A 26,472-nucleotide genomic window follows, 5' to 3' on the forward strand; every position below is an offset into this window, starting at 1 on the left:
CTGTAAGCCCGAATTGACATTTTCTATCTTTGATGGCGATGGATGCTCGTCCCATTCCCAGCGCAACAGCGGAGACCCAAAAGATCATGAATATATCTGAAAATACCTTTGGAGACAATACGCATATCCACCATGGCGATATTATCAACAATCTTGCGTTCCGCAAGCCTCTACCCACCGCTCGAGATGCAGAGTTCGGTTCTTTTGCCGAACAGCACAACAGAGACTGCCTTCCCGGCACGCGAGTCGACCTCCTTCGCGAAATCATGGAGTGGACAGACAATCCATCCACCGAATGCATATTCTGGCTGAACGGAATGGCAGGCACGGGAAAGTCAACCATTTCCCGCACAGTTGCTCGATCGCTCCAGGAAAGGGGAGCACTCGGTGCTAGCTTCTTCTTCAAGAGAGGCGAGCAGGATCGAGGGCATGCGCGCTTGTTCTTCACAACGATTGCTTCGCAGCTTGTGATTTGGAAACCCGCCCTCCAGGGCTCTGTCGCGGAAGCCAGGGAGACCTACAAAGGCATTGAGGATAAGAGCATGCGAGAGCAGTTTGAGAAGCTCATCCTACAACCCTTGAGCAAGATCCAGCGGTTGGACGAGCCAGTCGTGGTCGTTATCGACGCGCTGGATGAATGCGACCAGGATGAAACCATCGGGCTTATCATCCAGTTGTTGCCACAGGTCAAGGCACTGACTTCGGTACGCATGAAAATATTCATCACCAGCCGGCCCGAGCTGCCGATTCGTCTTGGTTTCAAGTCAATAACGGGCACGTACAAGGACATTGCCCTGCACCAGATACCTGAGCCCGTGATTGAACATGACATACTCTTATTCTTTCAGTCTGAATTCGCAAGAATACGAGGAGACTACTATGAGGACATCCAACTTCCATCAGGATGGCCTGACAACAACGCTATCCAAACCCTTGTCCAAATGGCCGTTCCTCTATTCATTTTTGCCACGACCATCTGCCGCTTTGTCGCAGATCCAGTCTGGTCAGACCCCGTCAGTCAGTTGGAGAAAGTGCTAGAATATCGGTCGAACGCCGGTGAATCTGAGCTGGAAAAGCTCGAATCGACATATCTTCCAATACTCAACCGGCTGATCGATGGAACCGCTGGCCTGAAGAGGAGTCGCTTGGTGGATGAGTTTCGCGCTGTTGTTGGCCCCATTGTCCTTCTCGCGACGCCTCTCTCCATCGCTGCTCTCGCAAGACTCCTCGACATCCGCCCAGCGGCCATAAACGGCCGGCTCAGAACTCTCCATTCCCTCATCAGTGTATCTGCCCAGCCAGACACCCCTATTAGGATCTTCCACCTGTCTTTCCGCGATTTTCTCGTCGACCCTATCAGACGGCATGAGTTCTGCGTGGGCGAGAGAGAGTGCCACGAGAGACTCGCACACCGCTGTCTCCAAGTCCTAGAGGCAAATCTAAAGAGAGACGTATGTAATTTACAAGCTCCTGATGTGGCTGGCTCAGCAGTCGATCCCAGTGTGGTTAAGATGTACCTACCAGCACATGTCGAGTATGCCTGCCTGTATTGGGCGTATCATATAGAGCAGAGTAAGGGTCGCGTCACCGAGGTGCAAATCGACCTGTTTCTTCAGCGCCACCTCCTTCATTGGTTGGAAGCCTTATGTCTTCTAAAGAAGATAAGAGCGAGTATCGCCATACTGGAAACCCTATCTAAATACGTCCAGGTATGTCATCACTTATCAGGCGAGCTTCGGCTCAAGAATTGTTCTAACCTGGCTTAGCCTGGGACCATGCTTGAAGGATTCCTCCGGGACGCGAGCCGGTTCACTCTGAATTGTATCCCTGTCATGATTAGGTTTCCTCTGCAGCTCTACAATTCGGCAATCGTTTTTTCTCCCCAGAACAGCGAAATCCGAAATGCCTTCATCGACGAAATGCCCTCCTGGATATCCCCCTTCCCGGTTGTGGACCCAGAATGGAACACGTTCCTCGTGCACACGCTCGAGGGTCATGGCGGACCAGTCAACTCTGTGGTCTGGTCACACGATGCAACTAGGCTGGCGACGGCGTCAAGAGATAAAACTGTGAAGATCTGGCACGCGGTAACTGGGCAGTGTGAATTGACACTAGAAGGCCACAGCGACTCCATAACCTCCGTTACATGGTCGCAAGATGCAGCTTGGCTTGCAACAGCGTCAAATGATTATACTATCAAGGTTTGGGACCCAGTGACCAGTCAGTGTGTATCGACCCTCGAGGACGACACCACGTTCGGATTTGTTGGATGGTCGCATGATGCCCAATGGCTTGCGTCTATCTCATCCCACGGCGGTACCATTAAGATCTGGGAGCGAGCGACTGGCCGTTGTAAAACGACAATTAGAGGCCACGAAAAGGATTTCTACTTTCTTTCTTGGTCGCATACTGCGGCCTTGTTCGCATATGGATCGCATTATGACGTTGCTATCAAGATCTGGGACTCGGCAACTAATAAGTGCATAACGACTCTTCAAAGTGGAGACACTTCTGTTCGATCTATAACTTGGCTGCGCAGCGGTACGAACCAAATCATGTCCGCTGCGGTCAATGGAACTGTGAAGACCTGGGACGTGACAACCAACCAGTGTACATCAACTGTGAAGGTCGAGGGTCGTCTTCATAACATAACCTGGTCGCATGACGCAACCCGGCTTGCATCGGCATTCGACTATAATATCAAGATCTATGATCTAGCGACTGGCCAGATAATATCGACGTTCGGAGGCCCTGACCACAACATCAACGCCATATCCTGGTCAAGCAACATAGCTAGACTTGCATCAGCCTCGCATGATCGTACCATCAAGATCTGGGACCCGGCGGATGGTCAATATGTTTCAACACTCGAGAGCCACAGCGCAAGGGTCACCTCTGTAGCCTTTTCATACAACGCGGTCTACCTCGCATCAGCATCAGCCGACCATGTCATCAAAATCTGGGAACCAGAAACTGGTCAATATTTATCGACGCTCGAGGGTCTCGGCAAGGAGACAAGACTTATGTCCTGGTCGTACGACACAAGCCATCTTGCAGTACTATCTGACGACTGCACCATCAGTATCTGGGATATACAGACTGGCGACCATGTATCAATACCCGTAGCCCATAACGGTGTCATAAACTCCATATCGTGGTCATATACCGCCGCCCGTCTTGCCTCCGCATCAGATGATGATACCATTAGGATCTGGGATCCAGCGACTGGCGAGTGTATATTTACGCTCAAGGGGCATAAAGATTTTGTGAACTCTGTTACCTGGTCAAATGATTCAACTCGACTTATTTCCGCATCAGAAGACTGCACTATCAAGATATGGGACGTTGCAACGGGCCAGTGCGTGTCAACGCTCAAGGAACCCAGTGGCTGGGCAAGTGCTGTAGCTGTGTCGCAAGATATGACCCGGTTGGCATTAGCAACGCCTAGTTTCGCTATCAAGATCTGGGACCCTGTGAACGGTCAGCATAGATCAACACTTGGGGGTCATGGCAATTATGTGAGGTCCCTGGCCTGGTCGCACAACGCGGCACGCCTTGCATCGGCCGCGGATGATAAGACCATCAAGATCTGGGATCTGGCGACTGGCCAATGCATGTCGTCACTTGCGATTGACGACCCGTTCTGTAGAAAGGACTTCCAGTTTCAGAAGACTGAGTTGTACCATTTACAAACCACGCTCGGCGCTTTTGAAGTACAAATTGCTACAGAACCTCTGAAACAATCCGATTCCCCGCCTCTACTTGCATCATACGGTTTCGACACTGAGTATACCTGGCTCTCATACAAAGATCAGAATCTTCTCTGGCTACCATCAGAGTATCGACCATCAACATCGACTTTCCATGGAAGAGTGGCCGCCATTGGGTGCAGATCAGGTCGTGTCTTCTTCTTCAACTTCGCCAAACCAAATCCCCTTTCATAACGGTACTCTCCATCCTTGACAACCGTATTTGAGATTTCAGGATAACGTGTTCAGAAATGGGAGGGAAGTAAAGGAGCTCAAGGCTTGAGAAGAATACAATCATGTTTGAAGTGCCCTGCTGCTTGTCTACTTCATGGTTACTGTATGTTCACCTTAACAACAAACCTTGACATAGCGCTGCTTGAGATACGGTAAGATTACAGACTAATAAATGATGATGCGAAATGACTACTAAGTTATCTGTTCTTCTCTCGTCCCTGGACGTAGTTGGTACCTTGACTGCGATAATCCAGGCAACCAAGGTACTTAGGACTTCGTTTCTAGCTTGTGGGAACTATTGTTTTTGTCGCCTGCTAACCGCTACCGTTCTTGGCAAAGTGTTGCGTGTGCAATCAGTTTCGAAAATAAGGAAAGTATACACAAGGATTATAATCACAACGCTCTGCAATTAATTTCATTATCAAGGTAGGTCCCGACGATATAGTCTAGATTGATTTTCGTAAACACATAATTTATTTTCCGTAGTTCAGCCGTAAAGTAGGAGTTCTTTGGGTACCTATGCATGACGTGGATTACGTTATCGAGCCGGGGGGGCCAGAAATGATGCCTCTGAAGTTCAACAGCCTTGTCAGTGACCATTTCAGGCACACCACAAGTCCTCATTCCACATCATGGCTGGCGAAAAACAACCCGCCTGTCGCGAGGACTTTCGTGTCGGTATCCTCTGCGCCTTGAGTCTTGAGTTCGATGCCGTGTCCCTTCTCTTCGATCGATTCTGGGACGAAGACGGCGATCCCTATGGGAAGGCGCCGGGGGACCCCAACCAGTACACGACGGGTACCATCGGGAAGCACGATGTCGTGCTAGTACTACTCCCTGGTATGGGTAAGGCATCGGCGGCTGGAGCGGCGGCCAGCTTTCGCTCGAGCTACAGCAGGCTGGAGCTTGTGTTCCTCGTGGGCATATGCGGGGGCGTTCCAGGTGCTGGGACGAGCGAGGTTATTTTAGGAGACGTCGTAATCAGCAAACGCATCGTCCAGTACGACTTTGGCCGGCAATACCCAACCGAGTTCAAAACCAAAGACACGATCGAAGATGGTTCCCGTAAGCCGGGTCGCGCAATCCATAATCTAGTCGCTGTCTTTGAGACGGAGCTCGGGCGCGGGCGTTTGCGAGGAAAAGCCTCCGGGCATCTAAAGGATATACAGGCCGCCGCCGTCCGTGATGGACGGCAGGCTGACTATCTCTACCCGGGCTCTGCCGAAGACAAGCTCTTCGCGCCGACATATGTACACCGACATTACAAGGAATGCAATCTGTGCGGCGAGGGCCCCTGCCCTGAAGCGATTCAAAGCTGCTGCGCAGAGCTAGGTTGCAAAGAGGATCATCTGGTGGTGCGGGCGCGTTTGGACAAGAAGCGAGATATGGCACCCGAGCAGGCGCAGGCTCCAGCCATCTTCGTCGGACGCATTGGGTCGGGTGATGCAGTCATGAAGTCTGGCGCCCACCGCGATGCGCTCGCTAAACAACATCAGCTTATTGCATTTGAAATGGAAGCTGCCGGCGCGTGGGAAGAGGTCCCGTGCATCGTCATCAAGGGTATCTGTGACTACGCTGACAGCCACAAGAACAAGCGCTGGCAGGATTTTGCTGCTATCACGGCAGCAGCAGTTACGAAGGCCGTGCTGGGCCGGTACGACCCGTCAGATAGTGGTATACTTGCTGAGAATGTTCTCAGTCAGGCTCTTTCAGCGCCGCAGAATCACAACACCATATCGAACAATAATTTCGGGAACGGGACCCGAATTCATTTTGGAGATGTGCACAGCGTTGGTTCTACATGGAGCGGGTTTGCTTGAATGGCATAGATGTTGCATATAAGCATGGATTTTGATACTTGATGCACTGCATAATACCACTAGAGCCCAGATGGGCCGAAACCCTAGCGCGGCTGGTCCCGCTTAATCCAAACCCCGTCTCATAGTATCAGGATGAGGGATTTTCTGTCTTGCAACATACACAAGTACGACATGGACATTGTTAACTTCAAATTCAGCATCCAATCATCAAATCATGATGATTCTAACCTCCGGGGATGTGGTCTAGTGGTATGACGTTTCCTTAGCATGCGATAAAAGCATGGAAAAGGTTCTGGGTTCGATTCCCAGCTTCTCCACATTTTTGTCTTTTTCGACATTTCTTTGGGTTGTGAGCAAAAGTCAATTCACTTTTGCTTTTTGCGAAGATATTATATTTTTTGTCGTTTCTTTGTAACTTGATCAATTTGATTGCGAGTGTACAAGCAGATATGACTTGTCAAACTTTGTTATTATGATTCAATAAACTCGACAGCGCTCATCCGCGGGTCATGGCGAAAAGGGACGATAAACGAGCAAGAAAAGAACATTTATAATTTCAATCTTATCAAGTCTTCGCACCGAGTCATGAACATATTCTGCAAATAGGTACTACAGCTTGCCAGCAGCCTTGAGTCCCCTCTCCCCATCGACGAGAACACACCATCCCTCGGATCCTCGGCCGCCATCTCCCGCAATAACATGACCTCCATATCCGTCGTCACCCGTGGCTCGAGCATACTTTAGCACTTCATCGTCAAAGGTACCAGGTTGCAGCCAGACAGCTGGGATACCAAGTTCCTTGGCCTCCTTGAGAACCTTGAGGGTAGCAAAGGGAGGCGTAATAATGGACACTGACGTCTCCTTGGGATTCGGCAGGGCCGAGAGAGACGGCTTGGTTGCGTACGATTGTGAGCCCACGTCGATGCTGGCACTGCCCGGGTTGATGGGAACAGCTGCAATGGAGTGCTGGGTATACCAGGCAAAGACTTGAAAGGTGAGCAAAGGTGTATTGTCAAGGTCGCAAGTTCACTAAACTTACTCTTGTGGCCAAACTTGGCTGGGTTGGTACTGGCACCCACGACGGCAAAGTTGGGCGATGAAAAGAAGGCGCGGACAGTAGCCTCGGTCGACATGTTGAGTTATATGTTTGCAGCAGCAGATTATGGATAATGCACAGAAGTATTCAGACGTATTGATGAAATGTGATTTATATATGTAGTAGTTGTTGTCCCTGAGAAATTGCCAAGACTATCATCACGCAATATGTTGTATGGATGCAACCTATTCCCGTTATTTGTCATTCACTCTGCGGGTATGTCCTGTCCACATTTGATTATGTAGTGCCATGCATGTGAGTGAGTTGCCCGTCGTGTCTGGCGTCATGTCATGTGGGGGCTGCGTGCAAATAGTAGGCGATTTTCAGGGACCTGCCTACCCGTGATAGGCAATGTATCTCCTCGGCACAGTTTCGGACGACCGGCCGTCTTACCACCTACCTCTAGAGTCAGCAGTGTCACTCTTTTTGGTAGTAAAAAGTCTCATTTGTACATTATGCTTAAAACCTTGAATATCCGAATCATCCATTACAAAACTGTAGCACCATGTCGGCTTTTGCGCAAGTAACACACATTTATTCGAGGGAACATCTCGTCCATACCGGGTTTTGCACTAACAAGAGCTGACAGTCGTACCTCGTTCTCAGCCAAATCCTATGCGGCCTTTAGGCCATCATACCCACCGGTCCTCTACAAGACTTTACTCGCCTATCACAAGTTGCCTACGCCTTCAGGTAAGCTGCTCGACTTGGGATGCGGCCATGGGCTCATCTCGCGCGAGTTGAGCCCGCACTTCAAGTCCACCTTGGCGATTGACCCTTCCGCGGGCATGGTGAATCAAGCCAAGGACATGACCAAAGACCCCAAGATTGAATTCAAGCATGGCTCTGCCGAGGATCTCGACTTTGTTCCCGACTCGTCCTTGGACATGGCAGTCGCCGGCCAGGCGGCTCACTGGTTTGATTACACCAAGGTATGGCCTAATCTAGCGCGTGTGGTTAAGTCAGGAGGCACCATGGCCTTTTGGGGCTACAAGGACAACATTTTGCTTGGTTACGAAGAGGCCACAACCATCATGGAGCACTTTGTGTACGGATTCGGCGAGGTGGCGCCCGGCGTCGAGGGCATGGGCAAATACTGGGAGCAGCCGGGGAGGAATATACTCCGAAACTTGCTGCGGAGCGTAACACCGCCAGAGAGCGACTGGGAGGGCGTGGAGAGGCTGGAGCACGAGCCGGGACAAAAGGGCCAGGAGGAGCGGATCGCCTGGCAGACCAAGAAGATGAAGCTCGGCGAAGTCGAGGCGTATACCCGAACATTTAGCTGCTTTACAGGTTGGAAGGAGGCCTACCCGGAGAGTAGGAGCAGGGCCGAAGGAGGAGAGGGAGATGTCGTCGATATCATGTGGGATCACATGATTGACGCGGTGCCAGAGTGGAAGGCCATGGGAGACAAGTGGAAAGAGGCCGACGTTGTGTCGGATTGGGGGACTTATATCCTAATGGCTAGGCGGAGGTGAGGAAACTTTGCTACCCTTGAAAAGAAACTATTAGACGATCCATCAGCGATTGAATTGCACTTGAGAACACCATGCAGCTATTTATCTGAATGCAGCTTCTCAGACTTGGCGGAATAAAGTCGTGGAAGATGGTCAAACCCCCTTCTCTTTTGTGCATTACCGGAACAACGTCAGATAGCATTTTAGCCATTAATGCACCGATTCAAAGGCAAGGAATCCCAGCAACAAGGCGATGGATGACTACATAGTTTATCCTCTATTAAAGCCACTCAAACCATGAAGTTTGACCCTCGTCCTGCTTTGTGTCTGTTTCCAGGCACGTTGCCCTGACAATGGGCTTCCCCACCACGCGAGCTGGGCCGCGATCAAGGCACAGACCAAGCGCCTGGTGAAATTGGTCCCTGTCAATGTGTTCGTTCAACAGTCTGGCTCCCTAAATAATACTAATAATAGGGGAAAGACACACAGTCCAGCTGCCCAACTCCTTTCATCAACTGTTTCAGCAACATTTCTCCTCCGAAAAACATCACCGCTGCTCTTTGATCCACCTGTTTTCGAACCTCATTCAAATACTATCGACCACATACCGCCATAATGGTGAGTCTTTTGCTGTTTGCCTCGATTTCGCCCTACGTTATTGGTTTACTGCCAATGCTGTAAACAAAAAAAGGAGAGATCCCCGCGAGTTGCATGCGTGCGTGGTACAATTTTACCCCTCAGAAGCCGAGAGGAAAGGAAAAACAAGGGAGCAACAGCCCCAAAAGCAAGTGCTGGCAGGATCCTTGTTTTAGCGCATCGGCAGCACTCAAAAGTAATGTTGCAACCAGCAACCAGCCCGGCCAGTGGCAGGCCGGCAGCAAACTTTACCTGATGCGATGTGTTGCCTGCGCCAAATCGGGCTGACTGATGGTTTGGTTGGTTTGGTTGGCTGGCTGACTTGCAGCGGCCGAAACTGCAACAACTCAATCCCCAAAGTTTTGTTTCTCCAAAGTCAACTCATGCCCAGCCCCCGACTTCGCATCAACAATTCATCTCTTGCATTCGACCAACACCATCAAGGCGCATTCGCCCAGCAACAACCATACCCATTTCTCGAGCACTTGCTGCCTTCTATAACTTGATTCCCTTCCTGCGCATAATTCTCCCACTATCATCGCAATCTGCGGGCATCTCGAAAGCCAATCAACAATGGCCGCTAATTACGAATCTCAGGCTTCTACCAACTACAAGGAGGCTTTCTCTCTGTTTGACAAGCGAGGCAATGGCCGCGTCACTCTGGATAGCTTAGGAGACCTCCTGCGCGCATGTGGACAGAACCCGACATTGGCAGAAATTAGGGACCTGGAGAAGAATGTCGGTGGCGAATGTGAGTTGACTGCCCTTTGTTTACATGCGGCGCATCATCTTCTTGAGACTGGCAATGGATAGAGCGGCTAGCACTCACCATGAACAAGCCCGAGCCCATGCTTGGAGGAGGTTGAGAGCAAACTCAACTCAACCGACACTGACTAACGTATGCTGCCAATATAGTCGACTTTGAGACATTCCAGCGCGTACTGAACCGACCTGGCGGTTTCCGCGACCCGGGCGAGCCTGACGAGTACTGCCGAGGATTCCAAGTTTTCGACAAGGACATGACGGGCTTCATTGGAGTCGGACAGCTCAAGTACATCTTGACGAATCTCGGCGAGAAGATGACGGACGAGGAGGTGGACGAGCTTCTCAAGGCAGTCGACACGAGTTCCGGACAGGTCAACTACACTGAGCTTGTCCGAACCATCTTGGCTAACTAGATGGACGAGGTGTAAAGAAGGGGTCATCTGTTTGTAGGCGACGACACGGACCATGATAATCATCATGGCGACGCGATGCGACGAGGAATTTGCATGATACGGCACGGCGTTTATGTATTGATTGATGGGACACTTGTATGACCTTGGGTAGCCGTGGATTGGCTCTACTCCTAGATGAATATACCAAGTAATGAGGCTCTTTCTTGTTGGACAGATTAGGCTCAAATGATTTTTGGTTGCCAATTTTCGGCAAATGCAGTTGACGGCCCTGTCCTGCTGAATACAGTGTTGGTCTTAAATGTTTATACGTAAACAGTGTAAGACTACGGCTACGACCACATCAACAGAAACAGAGACAAATACCGGCATTACCGGCCTTGCTTTAATGCCAAGATGATGCCTTGGGTCCACCGAAAGCCTCACCATCAGCTATAGGTAGTATTCACCTTGACCTAGCAAGGATGTGGGTAAAGACGATCAGGTTGGGAAGCTCTACACTATGCCCGCCTCCGCACTACGGAATATACCATGTACACGGGCAACATTTCATATGATGCATTGTTGGGTTGGCCATTCCTCACTAGGTATGTCGGCATATATCGTCCATCTTTGTACTGTACATGTTCAAATGGTGGTACTTTTTACATTTACCCCGCGTTTCGCCGGCCCCGTCTAATCCATCCCTCCCAAAAAGACCAAACATTCAATCAGGGTCAGGGTAGTGGCGTCCACACCCGACTTGTTTGCCGCACCTAGGCGCCCGGCTCACACCTAGCCAACGCCCTGTCCATTCAGTTCACTGCACCCCGCGGCTGGCTTTGAGTGCTGCCCCGCCAAAGGTCCTTGCAGTGTCTCCCTTGCAGCACCTTGCAGCTATCGTCTACGTAACCCATTCAGCTACTATTGAATCTTTCCAGACCAAGCAACAAAGACCGAAACCAAACGTAAAACGAAAGTGCCAACCTCTCCATTCTTGAGTAACGTGGCTTCCTCAATTATACACAGTACAAGAAGCAAGAGATCCCTCTTGTTCGTCTTTATTCTCATCCCCTCCTTCGTACTCCTCCTCGCCATCACCCTGGCTTCCACTCGCGCCCTTCCTCGTCTCTCCTCCTACCTCAACCACCTACGTCCGAGGTCGCTCATTTCTGCTGCCCCCTTGCGAACTTCTATTCACCAGACAAGGACCATAATATCTGCTACCATGGCTCCCGACAAATACAAGAACCCGCCGCAAGCTCCGCCGACATTCACTGGCACCAAGGAGTCCATCGTCAGCGATGCCAAAGCCCTTTGCGACTCGACACGCTCCCTTTTGGACAAGCTCGCCGCCGATGTCCCCGTCGACCAAGCCTCGTTCACCAAGGTTCTCAAGCCCATTGCCGAGGACGAGGACCACGCGGGCTTGTCTGCCCACATTCTTGGCTTCTATCAGTATGTCTCGGGCGACGCCGAGCTTCGTAATGCATCATCCGAGGCCGAGAAGATCATGGACGAGTTTGGAATTGAATGCAACATGAGAGAGGACATCTTTCAGCTCGTGGACTCTATTGCCAAGCGCCAAAAGGAACACGAAGCCGACCTAGACTCGGAAAGCCTGCGACTACTTGACAAGGAGCGCAAGAATTACATCAAGAATGGCCTCGGCCTTCCCAAGGGCCCTCAGAGAGACCGCTTCAAAGAGATCAAGACTCGTCTAAGTCAAATTGGCATACAATTCCAAAAGAACCTAAACGAGGAGGACGAGGGACTTTGGTTCACCAAGGAAGAGCTGGATGGTGTACCAGACGATGTGCTTGAGGGATTGGCCAAGGGCAAGGATGAAAATGAGGGCAAGATCAGATTGACCTTCAAATACCCGGATCTATTTCCAGCGCTCAAGTTTGCAAAGAACCCAGAGACCAGAAGGAAGATCTTTATCGCCAATGAGAACAAGATCCCCGACAACATCCCGCTATTCAGGGAGGCGATTCTGCTTAGAGATGAGGCTGCGCGTATGCTGGGCTATCCCAACCATGCCGCCCTCCGCATCGAAGACAAGATGGCCAAGGAACCAGCCACTGTAAACACATTCCTCTCCGACCTGCGCAAACGATTGGCCGCCGGCGGTGTCAAGGAGAAGGAGCACCTTTTGCAACTCAAGAAGAAGGACGAAGAGTCTAGAGGCATCAAGCCAGACGGTAAATACTACCTCTGGGACCACCGCTTCTACGACCGCTTGATGGTCGAGGAGGAGTACAGCATTGACGAGACCAAGATTGCCGAGTACTTTCCTCTTTCCTCCACGATTCGAGGCATGCTACAGATTTTCGAAGAAATCTTTGGTCTTGTCTTTATTGAACTAGACAAGGAGGAGCGGGCAAGACTATCTCCTACCAACAAGGCAGAAGACATTGCGTGGCATGAGGATGTCATCATATTTTCCGTGTGGGACGACAGCCTTGAGGGCGACTCCTTTGTCGGTTACCTGTACCTGGATCTCCATCCTCGTCCTGGCAAGTATGGCCATGCAGCAAACTTCAACCTCCAGCCAGGCTACCTCAAGGCTGATGGCTCGAGGCGATACCCCGCAACTGCTCTTGTGTGCAACTTTTCCAAGCCAACGGAGAAGAAGCCTTCATTGCTCAAGCATAATGAAGTAGTCACGCTCTTCCATGAGCTCGGCCATGGTATTCACGACTTGGCTGGACGCTGCAAATACAGCCGATTCCATGGAACGAATACAGTTCGGGATTTCGTGGAAGCACCTTCGCAAATGCTTGAGAACTGGTGCTGGACTCCAAGCCAGATCAAAGCCTTGTCGAAACATTACAAGACGGGAGAGCCCATTCCTGATGATCTGATTGAGAAGCAAATCTCTACAAAGCATGTCAATGATGCCCTATCCAACCTGAGACAGCTTCACTTTGGCATTTTTGACATGACTGTCCACTCACCAGCCAGTCATGAGGATCTTGAAAAGATGGAGCTCAGCAAATTGTACAATGATCTTCGAAGCGAAATTGCTGGTCTAGATGGTCCCGACGGGGAGACTAGCACCTGGGGCCACGGCCAGGCTACCTTTGGACATTTGATTGGTGGCTACGATGCTGGCTACTATGGTTATCTTTCCTCTCTAGTATATAGTTCCGACATGTTCTACAGCCACTTTGAAAAGAACCCCATGGACAACAAGGAGGGCCGTAGATACCGCCACACTGTATTGGAGCGTGGTGGTAGTCAAGACGAGATGACTACTTTGGAACAGTTCCTGGGACGCCAGCCAAATAGCGAGGCCTTTTACCGGGAGATGGGTGTTGGAGCTTAGATGTAGCTATTGGTACATACAGTGCACTACCTCTTCACCTAATAAAAAACAAAAGGATTCATGGGGCATATGTGTTACCAGGCAGCCGTGACTTGTCCGAATAGACTGCTGTTTCTTTAGTCTTTTGCTCTAATCGTCACACACAAGCAGGCACTGCCACAGTATTAGTCGTGTGTCAATATCTTTGTCCATTCCCCCCTCCCATCCCCCTTTTTGAGCTTCTAGGCCATGACGGCGGAACTAACGGTCTCTTTAGAGGTAGGTAGTCAACGCTCACGCTCTTGGTTCAAGCACAACTAACAATTTTTCGGTAGGCACAGCTGCTACCCACTCTCTTCGACTGGGCAAATGAACGCGCCGAAAGTAACCTTGACCTGATTGTCCTTGCTCCTCCCAATATAGCTGGGACTGGAGCGATGGATGGACATGAAGACGGAAATTGCGAATTACCTGTGATACCGACAAGTACAATTCTAGATATGCAAAGCTGGATCATGAGACTGTGTTAGTTCACGCGCGAGGTCCGCAATTAGTATGATAAAAAGGCTTACTGTGCGCCCATGCAAACATTGGCACCTTTGGAGAAAGGCAGGTAAAACTTGTCGCGTAACAAGTCATTTTTGATTTCGCGACCATCTGATGTGAGCCAGCGGTAAGGGTCATACTTTTTCGGGTCTGGAAAGGCTACCGAATCGTGGAGATACCATATTGGTGACGAGCTGACTACAGTCTGAGTCGGTTGGTATTAGCACTCAAGGCTGAATGGGAAGTAAGGAAGGCTGGCGGGAATGAATGTACTTACGCCTGCCGGGAGAAAGTGGCCAAATAGATCAGCTCCGCCTTCCGGTACGATACGGGGAAGCATGGCGGCGGCGGCACCAGTCCACCGGATGCCTTCCTTGACGCAGGCCCGCAGCCTGGGTGTGGCCTCCAAGGTCGTCATGTCGGTGGAAAAGGACACGGCGGCCAGGTCGGCAAAGAGATCGTCCTGGTAGCTCAGATTGTGTGCCAAGGCCCAGAGTATATGCGCCAGCGATGCCGAAGTCGTGTCTGTGCCGGGACCCAGGTTCTCGGTCGCCTCGGACAATGCGGTCAGCGGGGGCAGCCCTGAATCGACCATGGTTTGGACGAGATTAGGATGTAGAGAGAGTGGCTTCTTGTTGTTTGCGCCCCCGGAGAGAGTACTGCGCCAACTTTTCTCTGCCCACTATACGTTGACAAATTTAGTATACTCTGGCGAAGAAAGAAAGCCAGGAGATGGAGAGGACATACCTCATGAAAAGCAGTCATGGCCTCGCTATATATTGTCCGGTAGCCTGTTATTGAGAACACGAGTGCTTCAAGCCGCTCCCACGTTTCGCAAAAAGTAGGAAAGCTTGTCAACTGTGGATAAATATAAGTTGTGGAATCATTATATATAATTGATTCGAGCTACGCACCAAGGGCATCCAAGTAGCCTTTTCATCGTTTTTGGCTACCATTGCAAGCTCGGCTCCTCGAGAGTACGCATCGATGGCCCCAATAGGGTGACCAAATGAAAAGTCGGCTGCTTTATTCATTAGTAGGAACATTGAGACGGGCAAATAACCACAATTGCATACAAATGATATCAGCTTCCAGGGCACGGCACGCAGGTGTTAGGTTGGTTTTGTGACTCGTGGTCGCTAGGAGCTGCACAAAGGCATTGATATGATGCATCATGAGGCCTTCGAGCTTGTGCATTTGACTTCGATTAAAGAGTTGACCCATGAGTCTTCTTCGCTTTGAATGTTCCGTTGGGTCGCTAGTATCAATCAGCCTGAGCTTTAGATCTAGATGGGATTTTTGCTTACGTGATGGAGAATAGAGCTGGATTGCCTCCCTGAACAAACTCGCCATAGACTCGCGGGTCTTTTTTGAACTTGCTTCCAACCTTGTGAACGGCATCGTACATGTCTACCGAATAAAAGGAGACTTCATTTGGGCCGATGCGAACCAAGGGGCCTGGAAAATATTAGCACATCTTACACTTGTTATGGTTTACTTTTTACCGCACCAAGTTTTTCATGTAGCTTGGGTAGATTGACTGTAATGAGCCCTCGAAACTCGGTTGGAAAGGCCCATAGCAAGCGGGAATGGGGTGCCCAAAAGGTCGCAGTCGGAATCGAAGATAATGGCGAGAGGTATGCGCGGATGAAACTCTGAGTGATGAAGTCTTAAGTCAGCAAGACATTTTACACATGGCAGACGACTTACAGCTATGCAGCAAGCTACAAGAGCAAACAACGCCAGTGCAGCACAAGGCCCAAACGCCATGATATAATTTCTATATCTTTTCCCTCCTTGATCTCCAGACTTCAAGGTTCGACGGGCCAAAGTATTGCTAGACTGACGAGAGCATCGCGAGTGCGGGCAAAGTTATACTAGGGGTTAGGTCTTACTTGAGCAAAGACCATCCATACTACTTGCCCATGATGTGTGGGAAAATGGTCCGCAACACCGAGGCCAGAACCCCCTCGGTTCGTGAGTTGCGCCATCGATAATGCTTCGGATGATTGTATTCTTTCAGCTAGACTGCGAGAGAGATCCATATTTTTAATGCCAGGGGGGAGCTTTTCCTGTATTTCCCAGGGGGTATAGTGACCCAGAGTCTGATTGGCTCCCTCGATGGCAGTATAGTATTGAGTCCACTCGCCTGATATCGAGTCTCCAACAAGGTGATGCATCATATTTGCAAAGGCAGCATCAAGGTAGGGAAGGTATATTACGACCGAGGGACTTTTCGCCGGATTTTATTTCCATCTTCGTTGCCGCATACTCAAACTTTGTAATAATATAGTCCAACTTGTGTGCAAGATAAAGGTTAAAAGTCCCAGAAATCCAACCGACGTTGTGCGTTTATGATCAGACCCCACCAATCATCTGATGTGGGATTTATTTGCTGGACTGGAATTAACAATGACCTGGGCACCATGACGTGCTGGTTTGAGGCTTACTGGATGCGGCTAAGAGGTTTTAGCCCTCCAGCCCGCCGACCACGGGGGACATACAAGGCCTAAGTCTAGTCTACCTTAGGTAACCTAGAAGGTATTGTATGGTCGCACAGGTTCTTGCGACCCTACTTGCCTGCTGCTGCTGCTGCCGACCTACTTAATCACCACACCGACCGCCTCTCTCTCTTTCTTTCTTTTCTTGGCTGATGTTTCCCTGACGAGTCAGATTCAAATGGTCCACAAACGTCCAAACGAAACAACGGCACTGATATCAGCCGGGCAACGAGGCTCGTCGACACAGCGGCATCCGGAAATCAGCCGCGTGACCTCTGCCACAATGGTTCAACATGGAGTGGTTGAGGATTCCACCGACAAAACGCCGCTGGAAAGCTCAGTCGAGCCCACTGGCAACACTCAAGATGCCAAAATCCTGGTAAGTTTACGACAATGTAATGCTTTTTTTTTTCTTAAGTGTATCATACTCATGTCGCGATAGGAAAATCTAGGCTATAAACCTGTAAGCAGTCACCATATGTGTAAAACTTGCTAGTCGGTCGTCCTAATAAATTTCTGCCTCAGGTCCTGCACCGATCGTTTAATCTGTTTCACAACTTTGCAACCACCTTTGGTACGCCGTCTTTTACTCTAATCTTGGATGATGGACTAACGAGACGGTATAGCTGCCCTCTATTTTATCGGTGGTGTTCGAGTCACTTTCGCAACCGGAATAGCGGCTGGCGGTAATCTAGCCTACTGGTACTACAACTTGACAAACCTCTCTCACTTGTGCACCACTGACCGCCAATACAGGACGAGTTTCATTATCACATGTGTATTCACATTCATAACCGCTGCCGTCATAGCCGAAATATGCTCGTCTCTTCCGCTGGCTGGATCCATCTACCTCTGGGCTGCCGAGGCTGGCGGACCTCGATACGGCAGACTGTTTGGTTTTGTCGTCGCATGGTGGAGCACAACAGCATGGACGACATTCTGCGCGAGTGAGTGCTATAAGCAACCTTCATACTTTGTATCTACTAACCATCTGCTATAGGTAATACTCAGGGCGCCGTCAACTATATGCTATCGGTAAGTGTACACACGTGTTGAGCCATTGCCAAGACTAAATCTCACACAAAATTTGCTAGGAAATTGTTGTTTTTGACATAGATTTCCCCACGGACACGACCGATGTCAAGTTTCGTGCTGTCCAATGGATCTTGACCGAAGTCATGCTGGCTTTGGCCGCTATATGGAATCTACTACCTCGTAAGTATCACGTTTAGCAGCAGATATTGCTTGTATTCTAGCTGACCATTCTAGCACGATATTTCAAATGGATATTCTACCTGTCGACCTCTTTCGTTGTTCTCGACTTTCTCTTGAACATGATTTGGCTGCCGGTGGCTACTAGCCGGACTATTGGGTTCAGATCGGCCCATGATGCCTTTTTGACTACATACAATGGAACTGGTGCCCCCGATGCCTGGAATTGGTGTCTCTCATTCTTGGCCACTGCTGGAATCCTAATTGGGTTTGATGCTTCTGGACACGTGGCGGAAGAAACAAAGAACGCAGCAGTAACAGCAGCTCGCGGTATCTTTTGGAGCACAATTGTCAGTGGTATTGGCGGATTCATCGTAGTCATTCTCTTCTTGTTCTGTGTGGTATGGACATTCCCCGTTCCCCTGCTTGTCGATCCATCTGACCTTTTCAGCCTGATGCCGACACGTTCTTCTCCTTTGGCTCACCGCAACCGTTTGTGCCACTTTATGCCGCTATTCTAGGAGATGGCGGCCACATTTTCATGAACATTATCTGCATTGCAGCACTTTGGTTCAATACCGCCATCGCTGTCCTTGCAGCGTCTCGTCTAGTCTTTGCCGTCGCCCGTGATGGTGTTTTACCCTGGTCTAGTTGGGTTTCCAAGGTCGTTGACGGGCAGCCTCGAAATGCAGTCCTTGTGGTTTGGGGGGTGGCATCCGTCATAACATGCACAATTCTGCCGTCCTCTGTAGCATTCACGTCTTTGGTTTCCGCCGCCGGTGTGCCATCTGCAGCAGCATATGGCCTCATTTGTCTTGGACGCCTCCTTCTCACGCCAAAAACGTTTCCCAAGCCGGCTTGGAGCCTTGGCAGGCTCAGCAAACCATTTCAAGCAATTGCAGTGGTCTGGAACGCTTGGGTCGTGGCTGTCTTATTCTCGCCGTACGCCTGGCCGGTCGCAGCGGACACGTTCAACTATGCTCCAGTCATCATGGGCGCGACAACAATCTTGGCACTGATCTCGTGGTGGATCATTCCCGCTGAACAATGGCTTCCAAGTCAGCGTATTCAGCAAACCTTGGAAGCTCGTGGTTCCGGAGAGACCACTGATGCGGTTCAGTAAACAAAGTTGGTCGATGTTGGTCCAAAGATCAAGGCGGCCATACAGACGAATACAGTCAATCTTCGATACTTCTCGAGTCTCCCATGATAGTAAAAGGATCAAGCCTCCTAGTGCAACGAGTATCCTGCCTGTCATTGTCGGAGATGCATTCTAGCTTTAGCCTTGATAACCAATAGAAAGAATCTTAGTATTACTCTGACTGTCAAATGTGCACTATTGCAACGTCTTGAGAAAGTCACCAATTGCCTGTACGACTTTTTCTGGCTGTTCCTGCTGAACCCAATGACCAGCTCTATCAATCAACACGGAGCCTCTGTAGCACCCCGTCTTTACAGTTTTTGGGTCTTTGTAACCCTCAAATGCCCCGGGCTGCTGGTAATTGCCCCAGTCTTGCTTACCACTAATGAATGTGCATGGAACCTCGATACGCCGTCCTGCATAAAGAAGCATGTCTTTTGCGGATTGTGGCGTTGATGCAGTCTGCGCTCGGTACCAGTTGAGTGCTCCTTGAAAGCCGGTTCGCCTCCATTCGTCACAATAGACGCGCAAGTCCGCCTCGGAAAGCCATTTCTCCGTCTTGGAATAGTCCTCGCCCTCCATGTTCTCCGCAATCGAGGCTGGCAGTGTGTGATCTTTTTGCATGATATAGTACTCTGGCATCACTTCGAGGTCTTTGGCTCCCCACTTGCTGAGCGGGTGAGGATCATTCTTGTCCCAATCCGCCGACTTGAGGTGGAAGTAACCTCGTAGATACTTTTCCAGCCCTTGGGGTGGATTGTTCCAGTCATCTGCTGCGCTGGGATTTGAGTTGTACCACTTGTAATGCTTGCGCGGCGGATCGAGCTTGGCCAGCTCGGCTTGGATATCAACCTTTTTCTTTGGAGGTTCGTTTCCGAGACTAGGGACTGGCGGTGCATGATGAGGGTGACTGAGTTGAACTGTCGATTTGAAAACATCAGGACGCATCAGCGCAGCCATGGCCGAGCTCACGGCGCCGAAATCGTGGCCGATGATGCTGTGCACCTCGGTGTATCCGAGGCCGTAGACGAGGCAAACCAGATCCCTCACGAGGTTGGTCAAGACATAGTCATTGAGATCAACGTCGTGGTATTTGCTGTTTGGCCAGCCCGTGGTTCGGCCGTACCCTCGCTGGTCCATGGCGACGCAATAGTAGCCGCCCTTGGCGACCTCGGGCAAGACTTTGCGCCATGAAAAGGCCAGCTCTGGATACCCGTGGCAAAAGAGGACCAAGGGCTTTGTGGGGTCTCCGGCCTGCAAAACGTGAAAGTTGAGACCGCAGGACGACGTACAGTCAATGTAAGCCTCCGATACCCCCGCGGGGAGAGGTAGAGGCGGCAACACTTTGGCCTCGTGATTCCCGTCGTTCATGATGAAACAGAGACTCGTACTCGCGGCAGTATCTCGAGACACGGACAAAGTTTGATATGATGGGAAAAATCCAAAGAAAACCAATCACGCGGAAAAGGGCAAGTCTTACTTTAATAATGATGACCTGTAGAAGCCTCGGTTGACAATCAGACATGGTACTCAGAAGGGCGGCCAATCAGAGGGCTTTGTGCCGCCGCCCACTTGAGCATACTCTCCAACCTAGGAGAATGACGTGGGGGCTCGTCTCGCTTTAGCCCAGTTTGACCCAATTCAGCTCATTGCAGATCCATTCATCAATGAACAACACTCTTTTTTTTTTTTTGGTGTACTCTCTCTCTCTCTCTCTTTGAAGTTTTGATAATCTCACGGGAGTTCTCTCTGTATTACAGAATTCTGTCAAGTCGTGTCATGACACGGCGCTACCTTACCATGGCTTCCCACGAGCCGACAGATCACTCCAATGGTACCATCTTTGGGCCGTACGTCCACGTCTTTGACGATACCATGCCTGCAGAGGCCATACAAGCCAAGGCAAATTCCATCTTCAAGCAGATGGAGGCAAACGAGTTTTGCGCCGAGGGCTACGCTCTACTATTCAAGCCGGGCACCTACAGGGTACTCTTTGACGTTGGTTTCTATACTCACGTGGCCGGACTGGGCCAGAATCCCGACGATGTACTCATCGAGGGCGGTGCCAATGTGCCTGCCTACTGGATGCCAAACCGTAATGCTACGTGCAACTTTTGGCGCTCATTTGAGAACCTGGCTATAAATGCCTCAGAGGCTACCAACTGCACCACCACGATAGCCGTGTCACAGGTCAGTCATAAATGCCAGAGTCGGTCGGTTTTTGTTGCATACTGACCTGAGTATTGCACGGATGTAGGCAGCGCCTCTGCGAAGGCTGCATATCAAAAGCCGTAACGGTTTGTGGTTATTCCAGGTCGATCCCGCCACCGGCGCTGGCGGTTGGGCCAGTGGCGGTTACATGGCCGACTCGGTCATTGATGGCCAAGTGCTACCTGGATCTCAGCAGCAATGGTTCTCTCGAAACAGTCGATGGGGCTCCTGGGCCAACGGCGTCTGGAATATGGTATTTGTGGGTAACCACAACGCACCCAGTGAAGCCAATTATCCCAAAGAGCCGTATACTACCATAGACCGCACTCCCGTCGTTCGCGAAAAGCCCTATCTTTATATCATGCCAGATGGCCAATACGCCGTCTTTGTACCTGCCCTTCAGATGGACACGCAGGGACCGAGCTGGGAACGCGGCGCCACTCCCGGACAGTCCATACCCATTTCCAACTTTTACATTGCACAACCGCCAACGGCAAATGCTTCTAGCGTAAACTCGGCGCTACAATCAGGAAAACATGTCATCTTCACTCCTGGCGTGTATCATTTGGACAGGGCGATTGAGGTTACGAGGCCAGATACCATAATTCTAGGCCTCGGTCTACCTTCACTTATTCCTACTCATGGCAACGCAGCCATTCGCGTAGCAGATGTCGACGGTGTCACCATTGCTGGCCTCATCATTGACGCAGGAACTGTGAATAGCCCGGCACTACTAGAGATCGGCCACCCAGGTTCATCTACGAGACACGCTTCCAACCCAACATTCTTGCATGACTTGACTGTCCGTACGGCTGGACGGCAGGCGGGTAGAAACGACGTTGGGATAATGATCCATAGTCACGATACTGTTTGTGACCAACTCTGGCTCTGGCGTGCAGATCATGGGCCTGGCGCAGGATGGGACTCGAATCCTTCAAAGAATGGTATCGTGGTCAATGGAGACGATGTGACGATATACGGGTTGTTCAATGAGCATCACAAGGAATATCAGACCTTGTGGAATGGCAACGGCGGGAGGGTATACTTTTACCAGTCCGAAATTCCTTACGATCCACCAAATCAAGAGTGCTGGAAGTCAAATGGTGGGCAGAGAAACGGATACGCATCGTACAAGGTTGCAGACCACGTGACAACCCACGAGGCTTGGGGCTTGGGTGTCTATTCGTACTTTCGCGACGCTCCCGTCAAGGTCGAGAATGCGATTGAAACACCAAAGACTGATGGCGTGAAGCTGCATCATTTGACGACCGTCTGGCTGAATGGTACACCTGGAAGCGAAATCACCCATGTTGTCAATGGCACGGGTGGCTGTGTAAGCACGAACAACCCTCCAGAGGCCATGCGACAAGTTGTCAATGAGTTTCCAAGCCGAGCCCCGGTTGCACCAAGGCCGCGTCCTCCGCCACCACCAGCTCCTGGAATGTCAAAACGCGGTCTCTGCTGGCCCATTGATAACAAGGACCCAGTCTTTCCTTTTACGAAACCTGGCTCCAAGATCACTTGGCTGTACAACTGGAGCCCCAACCCTCAGCCCAATACCACATCCGGCATGCTCGAGTTTGTTCCCATGCAGTGGAATCATGTCTATATCGATCAGCTCGCCGACAAGATAGCTCAAGCTGGTGCACATACCGTACTAGGCTTCAACGAACCAGAACTTCCGGACCAGTCGAACATGCCAGTAGAACTAGCTGCCAGTGTCTGGGTGCAATACATTGAGCCCTTGCGACAAGCCGGCATACGAGCTGGAAGTCCAGCCATATCTTCTGCTCCGCAGGGCGTTGTCTGGCTCCAACAGTTCATTGCAAACATTCAGGCGCAGGGAAGCGATGTCGACTTTTACTGTCTTCACTGGTACGGCGAGACGCTGGGACAATTCTACGACTATATTTGGAGCACCTATCACCAACTCGGTCCGACCAAGCCCGTATGGATCACCGAGTTTGCCTGCACAAACTGGAATGTAGACAATCCCCTACCAGAGGATTATGTTGAAGGTTTCGCCAGGGACAGCGTCGCATATCTTGATACGCTCGACTGGGTGGAGCGATATGCGTGGTTTGCCCCTACGCCTGACACGGGTACTGTAGGAAAGTGGGCGGCAATGCTGGACAGTGATGGGAACCTCACACCATTGGGGATATCTTATAGGGATGTCTAAGACGCCATGATTATGTACTTTTTATTCTATCTACTTCTAGACGGCCTGATACATTAATCTAGATCTCTGACTTCATGCTGGTCAATCTCAAGCTTGGTATTATACATGCTTGAAGGCCACCAGCCACACAGATACTGAGAACCATCAAGGCGGTTCAAGATGGCCATTGCTGATATAGCTTGCTTGAGTTCCCAGGTGCCAATCTCGCCAATCCACCAGATGCCGTCGAGCAACATGACGAGCACGAGCCAGTGGGCAAATATATCAACTGCCAGCCTCTGTAAACTGAGCCTTTCAATGCTGCATTGGTCATCGTCCGTCGCGTCATCTTGGCCGTCGGGGCTCCGCGAGGTGACGTCAATGGCATTTTGCACAAGCTCCGTGTATCCGCTGGGCAGCCGATGCACAAACGCCATGATGGCCCGCCTCAGAGGTTGACGGGGTGCCTTGGAAGTGACGCGCGCCAGGTAGTCGCGCAGCCAAGGCTCGAGTTTTGCAATCTCATCGGCCTTGGAGGGCCCCTCGGAGCTGCTGCTGGCGCCTTCGCTCGACGACGAGTCGGGAGATGAGGCTTGTGACGAGGGCTTGGCCGTAAAGACCTCTAGGAATATGTCGCGCAGGAGACGCATGGCGCTGGTGCACATTTGATATTCGGAAACGGACGCGGTCTCCCGCAGCTCGCTGATGCGGCTGCGCTCGACGGCGGCGTCGAGTCTGTCGAGCGCCCCGTTCCAAGTCGCTGCCACTATGGGGAGAAATAACCGCCGAGTCCTCATGATTGGACCCGACACCCCGCAAAGGTCGAGTTCATCAAACAGACTGCGAGGCATATCCATGCAGTAGTAGGGTTGCTCATCTGACGGGCTGTGGAAATTGTTTTCGTCCAAACACGCCGCTCTCGAATTTGACAATCCAGAATATGCCGACTGAATGGCACGAATCATGGACATCCACTGCAAATCCCCGGGCCGAAAACTCCCAGGCATGCTGCAGGCGTCGTCGGCTCCTCCCGCCGTCTCCGTCATCAGGCTGATGCGGACGCTGTGGTTGGCGCAGCTGTAGAGGACCATGAGCGCAGCATTCACCATGACGTGATCATAACGCCGCATGTGCTTGACGTCGCCCCGGGCCTGGTGGAGGACCTGGCGGTGGTACTGTTCGGCGGCGTGCAGGAGATGGGTGACGCCGGCGTGCTTGTCCCGCCGTCCCCGTCCAGATGCAGCAAGCTGCTTCTGGACGGGGTCCGAAAGCATGGTGGAGCACTTGTGGATGGCGGCGAGGGCCAGGACCGAGTGCATGATGATCTTGCTGTCGGAAACCAGCCTCTTGATGCCAGTGGTGAGCGCGTACAGGTCTGCGCTGTCGGCGGCAACGCTCCGGGCGGTGTGTTCTAGGTAATGGTTGAACAGCTCCGATTCTACCGGGTCCAACAACAACAAGTCCTTCCTCGGTTCGGACTGCGTGTCGATATCATCATGGCTGCTGCTGCTGTTGTTGTTGTTGTTGTTGTTGCATTGTTGTATAAGATGCGACAGTGTCGCATAACGCTTTTCACACTCCTTGACGTGTTTCTCTTTGCCCTCTGGCTTCACACACGTAACATTTCGCTTCTCACATCGCGAACATCGGGGCTGGAGCTCGTCACACTAAAGCGCCAATGCATTATATCAGCATCAAGCTGTACCAAACTAGCCCAAGTCGTCCACGTACCTTGCGCTTCTCCTTTTTGCATCTTAGACAACCATTCCTCGACTTTTTGTGCGGTCGACGCGGTCTAAATGTTGATTTTTGCTTTGCTTCAGTGTTGTTCATGTCCAGTTTCTTTTAGTCAAAGCGAATGAGTGATGTTATATGAACTCCAGAAGTTTGCCTGTTCTCATATATGTGGAGGTTACACTCGCCTAATAAATGCAAGACTTGGTTGGGAAGTGATTGTCTCCAGTATCCACGGCACAATGTTATGAATAAGTATGTAGGTAGGTACCTACTTATAACTCTACTCTACGATTCCCCTGCCCCACCTTGGACTTTGGAGCTGAAGGCCGATGCCGACACTGACACGAACACCGACGAGAAGCATCACGTCAGCTTTTGGAGTCTGGGCATAGGCACAGCAGGCACAGCGAAAACCAAACCGAGTGCCTCTCAGCCACATTCTTAGTGGAATGGAATTCCAAATCTCCCAAAGGACCGGGAATTATTTGTCACGCTACCCAGATAAGCGATAATTTAGAGTTAATTCATACGTTTTTCCAAGAGACCCTGTGAGTAAAGTGACGTAAGCGCATTTCTTTTGTTGCTGTTGAATTCAACCACTCACGAGGACTGCTCCCGCTCAATCATTGGTTACACATTGAAAGCAACAAGCCAGGTAATTTCTTACAGGACACGAGGGCCAAACAGTGACAGCTCTTTCAAGTGTCTTGAACCCGCAGATCCTTTTTCAGAAGTGATGTGCGAAACAGGACCTTTTGATCCTCTCTACCAGTAAAAGAGTTGCACCAACGAGGCGCCAACGGTCAACGGAAATAAACCATCAAGGTTACTAGGTTACCTTGCAAGACCCTGTAACTCCGCTCCACATTGGCTTTAGGCTTCCAGGGGGGCTGTGCAATATTTACCAGGAACCAGGTAATTGATCCATTCTCTCCCGCAATTTGGAATGAAACAGATTGTCTATCTTTGGGTTCTTGGGTTCTTGTCCTGGGAATTGGCTTTTACAAGGCCGGATTATATATATCGTCTTCTTCCCATCTTGCCATGGGCCTTTTGCGCTATCGCCTTTGGTTTTCTGCCTTGCTGGTCCTATTAGAGTGGTCCAGGTATCCGCAGGGTAACCTTGTGGAAAAAAATAAAATAAATAAATACAGTGCGGGAGGATTTCAGCATTCATATGACTTGTAGAAAAGCCCCATCTCGTGACAATGGTTGTCCGAATCGCTATGGGAAAACATGACTGACTGTCTGCCGTCTATCATATCTCGCGGCCTTTTATTTCTTTGCATAATCATGCAAGTCCGACTCCAATGAAACTCCAATGAAAAACGGTCATGATCTCAACACAGACAACAAGTTGGGTAGATGCTGGGGAGATTAAACTATTAGTACTAGGTATGCAATCCTTCATCATTGCGGACATCTGCAATTGGTTGGCGGCTACCATCACGGCCGTTCAGTGGAATAAAATGCAATGACAGGCCCTTCTGGCGCTCCACTATCATCG

The 26,472-nt window shown here is 50.6% G+C and overlaps 11 protein-coding genes across 11 annotated transcripts; 7 read left to right on the forward strand and 4 right to left on the reverse strand.

The window, feature by feature from the left end:
* Nucleotides 1–38: 38 nt before the first annotated feature.
* Nucleotides 39–3,944, forward strand: PFICI_04417 (uncharacterized protein; the record flags this gene model as incomplete). Its single annotated transcript, XM_007832998.1, has 2 exons — nt 39–1,709; nt 1,767–3,944. 2 exons carry the CDS (start codon nt 39–41, stop codon nt 3,942–3,944), a joined length of 3,849 nt encoding a protein of 1,282 aa, XP_007831189.1.
* Nucleotides 3,945–4,615: 671 nt separating this feature from the next.
* PFICI_04418 (uncharacterized protein) lies at nt 4,616–5,803 on the forward strand (the record flags this gene model as incomplete). Its single annotated transcript, XM_007832999.1, has 1 exon — nt 4,616–5,803. The coding sequence occupies one exon, from the start codon at nt 4,616–4,618 to the stop codon at nt 5,801–5,803; it is 1,188 nt and encodes a 395-aa protein (XP_007831190.1).
* Nucleotides 5,804–6,412: 609 nt separating this feature from the next.
* Nucleotides 6,413–6,936, reverse strand: PFICI_04419 (uncharacterized protein; the record flags this gene model as incomplete). Its single annotated transcript, XM_007833000.1, has 2 exons — nt 6,413–6,789; nt 6,843–6,936. 2 exons carry the CDS (start codon nt 6,934–6,936, stop codon nt 6,413–6,415), a joined length of 471 nt encoding a protein of 156 aa, XP_007831191.1.
* Nucleotides 6,937–7,354: 418 nt separating this feature from the next.
* Nucleotides 7,355–8,377, forward strand: PFICI_04420 (uncharacterized protein; the record flags this gene model as incomplete). The annotated part of the gene is made up of 2 exons (XM_007833001.1): nt 7,355–7,422; nt 7,489–8,377. The coding sequence occupies 2 exons, from the start codon at nt 7,355–7,357 to the stop codon at nt 8,375–8,377; spliced, it is 957 nt and encodes a 318-aa protein (XP_007831192.1).
* Nucleotides 8,378–9,565: 1,188 nt separating this feature from the next.
* On the forward strand, nt 9,566–10,170 carry PFICI_04421 (Myosin regulatory light chain cdc4; the record flags this gene model as incomplete). Its single annotated transcript, XM_007833002.1, has 2 exons — nt 9,566–9,743; nt 9,908–10,170. The coding sequence occupies 2 exons, from the start codon at nt 9,566–9,568 to the stop codon at nt 10,168–10,170; spliced, it is 441 nt and encodes a 146-aa protein (XP_007831193.1).
* A 1,204-nt stretch (nt 10,171–11,374) lies between these two features.
* PFICI_04422 (uncharacterized protein) lies at nt 11,375–13,477 on the forward strand (the record flags this gene model as incomplete). The annotated part of the gene is made up of 1 exon (XM_007833003.1): nt 11,375–13,477. One exon carries the CDS (start codon nt 11,375–11,377, stop codon nt 13,475–13,477), a length of 2,103 nt encoding a protein of 700 aa, XP_007831194.1.
* Nucleotides 13,478–14,024: 547 nt separating this feature from the next.
* PFICI_04423 (uncharacterized protein) lies at nt 14,025–15,772 on the reverse strand (the record flags this gene model as incomplete). Its single annotated transcript, XM_007833004.1, has 8 exons — nt 14,025–14,207; nt 14,280–14,684; nt 14,750–14,860; nt 14,917–15,023; nt 15,079–15,260; nt 15,310–15,460; nt 15,513–15,657; nt 15,713–15,772. 8 exons carry the CDS (start codon nt 15,770–15,772, stop codon nt 14,025–14,027), a joined length of 1,344 nt encoding a protein of 447 aa, XP_007831195.1.
* Nucleotides 15,773–16,786: 1,014 nt separating this feature from the next.
* PFICI_04424 (uncharacterized protein) lies at nt 16,787–18,838 on the forward strand (the record flags this gene model as incomplete). The annotated part of the gene is made up of 9 exons (XM_007833005.1): nt 16,787–16,882; nt 16,946–16,966; nt 17,029–17,077; nt 17,130–17,205; nt 17,260–17,450; nt 17,504–17,538; nt 17,598–17,718; nt 17,773–18,116; nt 18,167–18,838. 9 exons carry the CDS (start codon nt 16,787–16,789, stop codon nt 18,836–18,838), a joined length of 1,605 nt encoding a protein of 534 aa, XP_007831196.1.
* Nucleotides 18,839–19,051: 213 nt separating this feature from the next.
* PFICI_04425 (uncharacterized protein) lies at nt 19,052–20,227 on the reverse strand (the record flags this gene model as incomplete). Its single annotated transcript, XM_007833006.1, has 1 exon — nt 19,052–20,227. The coding sequence occupies one exon, from the start codon at nt 20,225–20,227 to the stop codon at nt 19,052–19,054; it is 1,176 nt and encodes a 391-aa protein (XP_007831197.1).
* Nucleotides 20,228–20,656: 429 nt separating this feature from the next.
* Nucleotides 20,657–23,249, forward strand: PFICI_04426 (uncharacterized protein; the record flags this gene model as incomplete). Its single annotated transcript, XM_007833007.1, has 2 exons — nt 20,657–21,046; nt 21,114–23,249. 2 exons carry the CDS (start codon nt 20,657–20,659, stop codon nt 23,247–23,249), a joined length of 2,526 nt encoding a protein of 841 aa, XP_007831198.1.
* Nucleotides 23,250–23,302: 53 nt separating this feature from the next.
* On the reverse strand, nt 23,303–25,061 carry PFICI_04427 (uncharacterized protein; the record flags this gene model as incomplete). Its single annotated transcript, XM_007833008.1, has 2 exons — nt 23,303–24,895; nt 24,960–25,061. The coding sequence occupies 2 exons, from the start codon at nt 25,059–25,061 to the stop codon at nt 23,303–23,305; spliced, it is 1,695 nt and encodes a 564-aa protein (XP_007831199.1).
* Between the last annotated feature and the right edge of the window lie 1,411 nt (nt 25,062–26,472).

The sequence above is a fragment of the Pestalotiopsis fici genome (genome assembly GCF_000516985.1).
Source record: "Pestalotiopsis fici W106-1 unplaced genomic scaffold PFICI_Scf_3, whole genome shotgun sequence".
In the NCBI taxonomy this organism is placed as follows: domain Eukaryota; kingdom Fungi; phylum Ascomycota; class Sordariomycetes; order Amphisphaeriales; family Sporocadaceae; genus Pestalotiopsis; species Pestalotiopsis fici.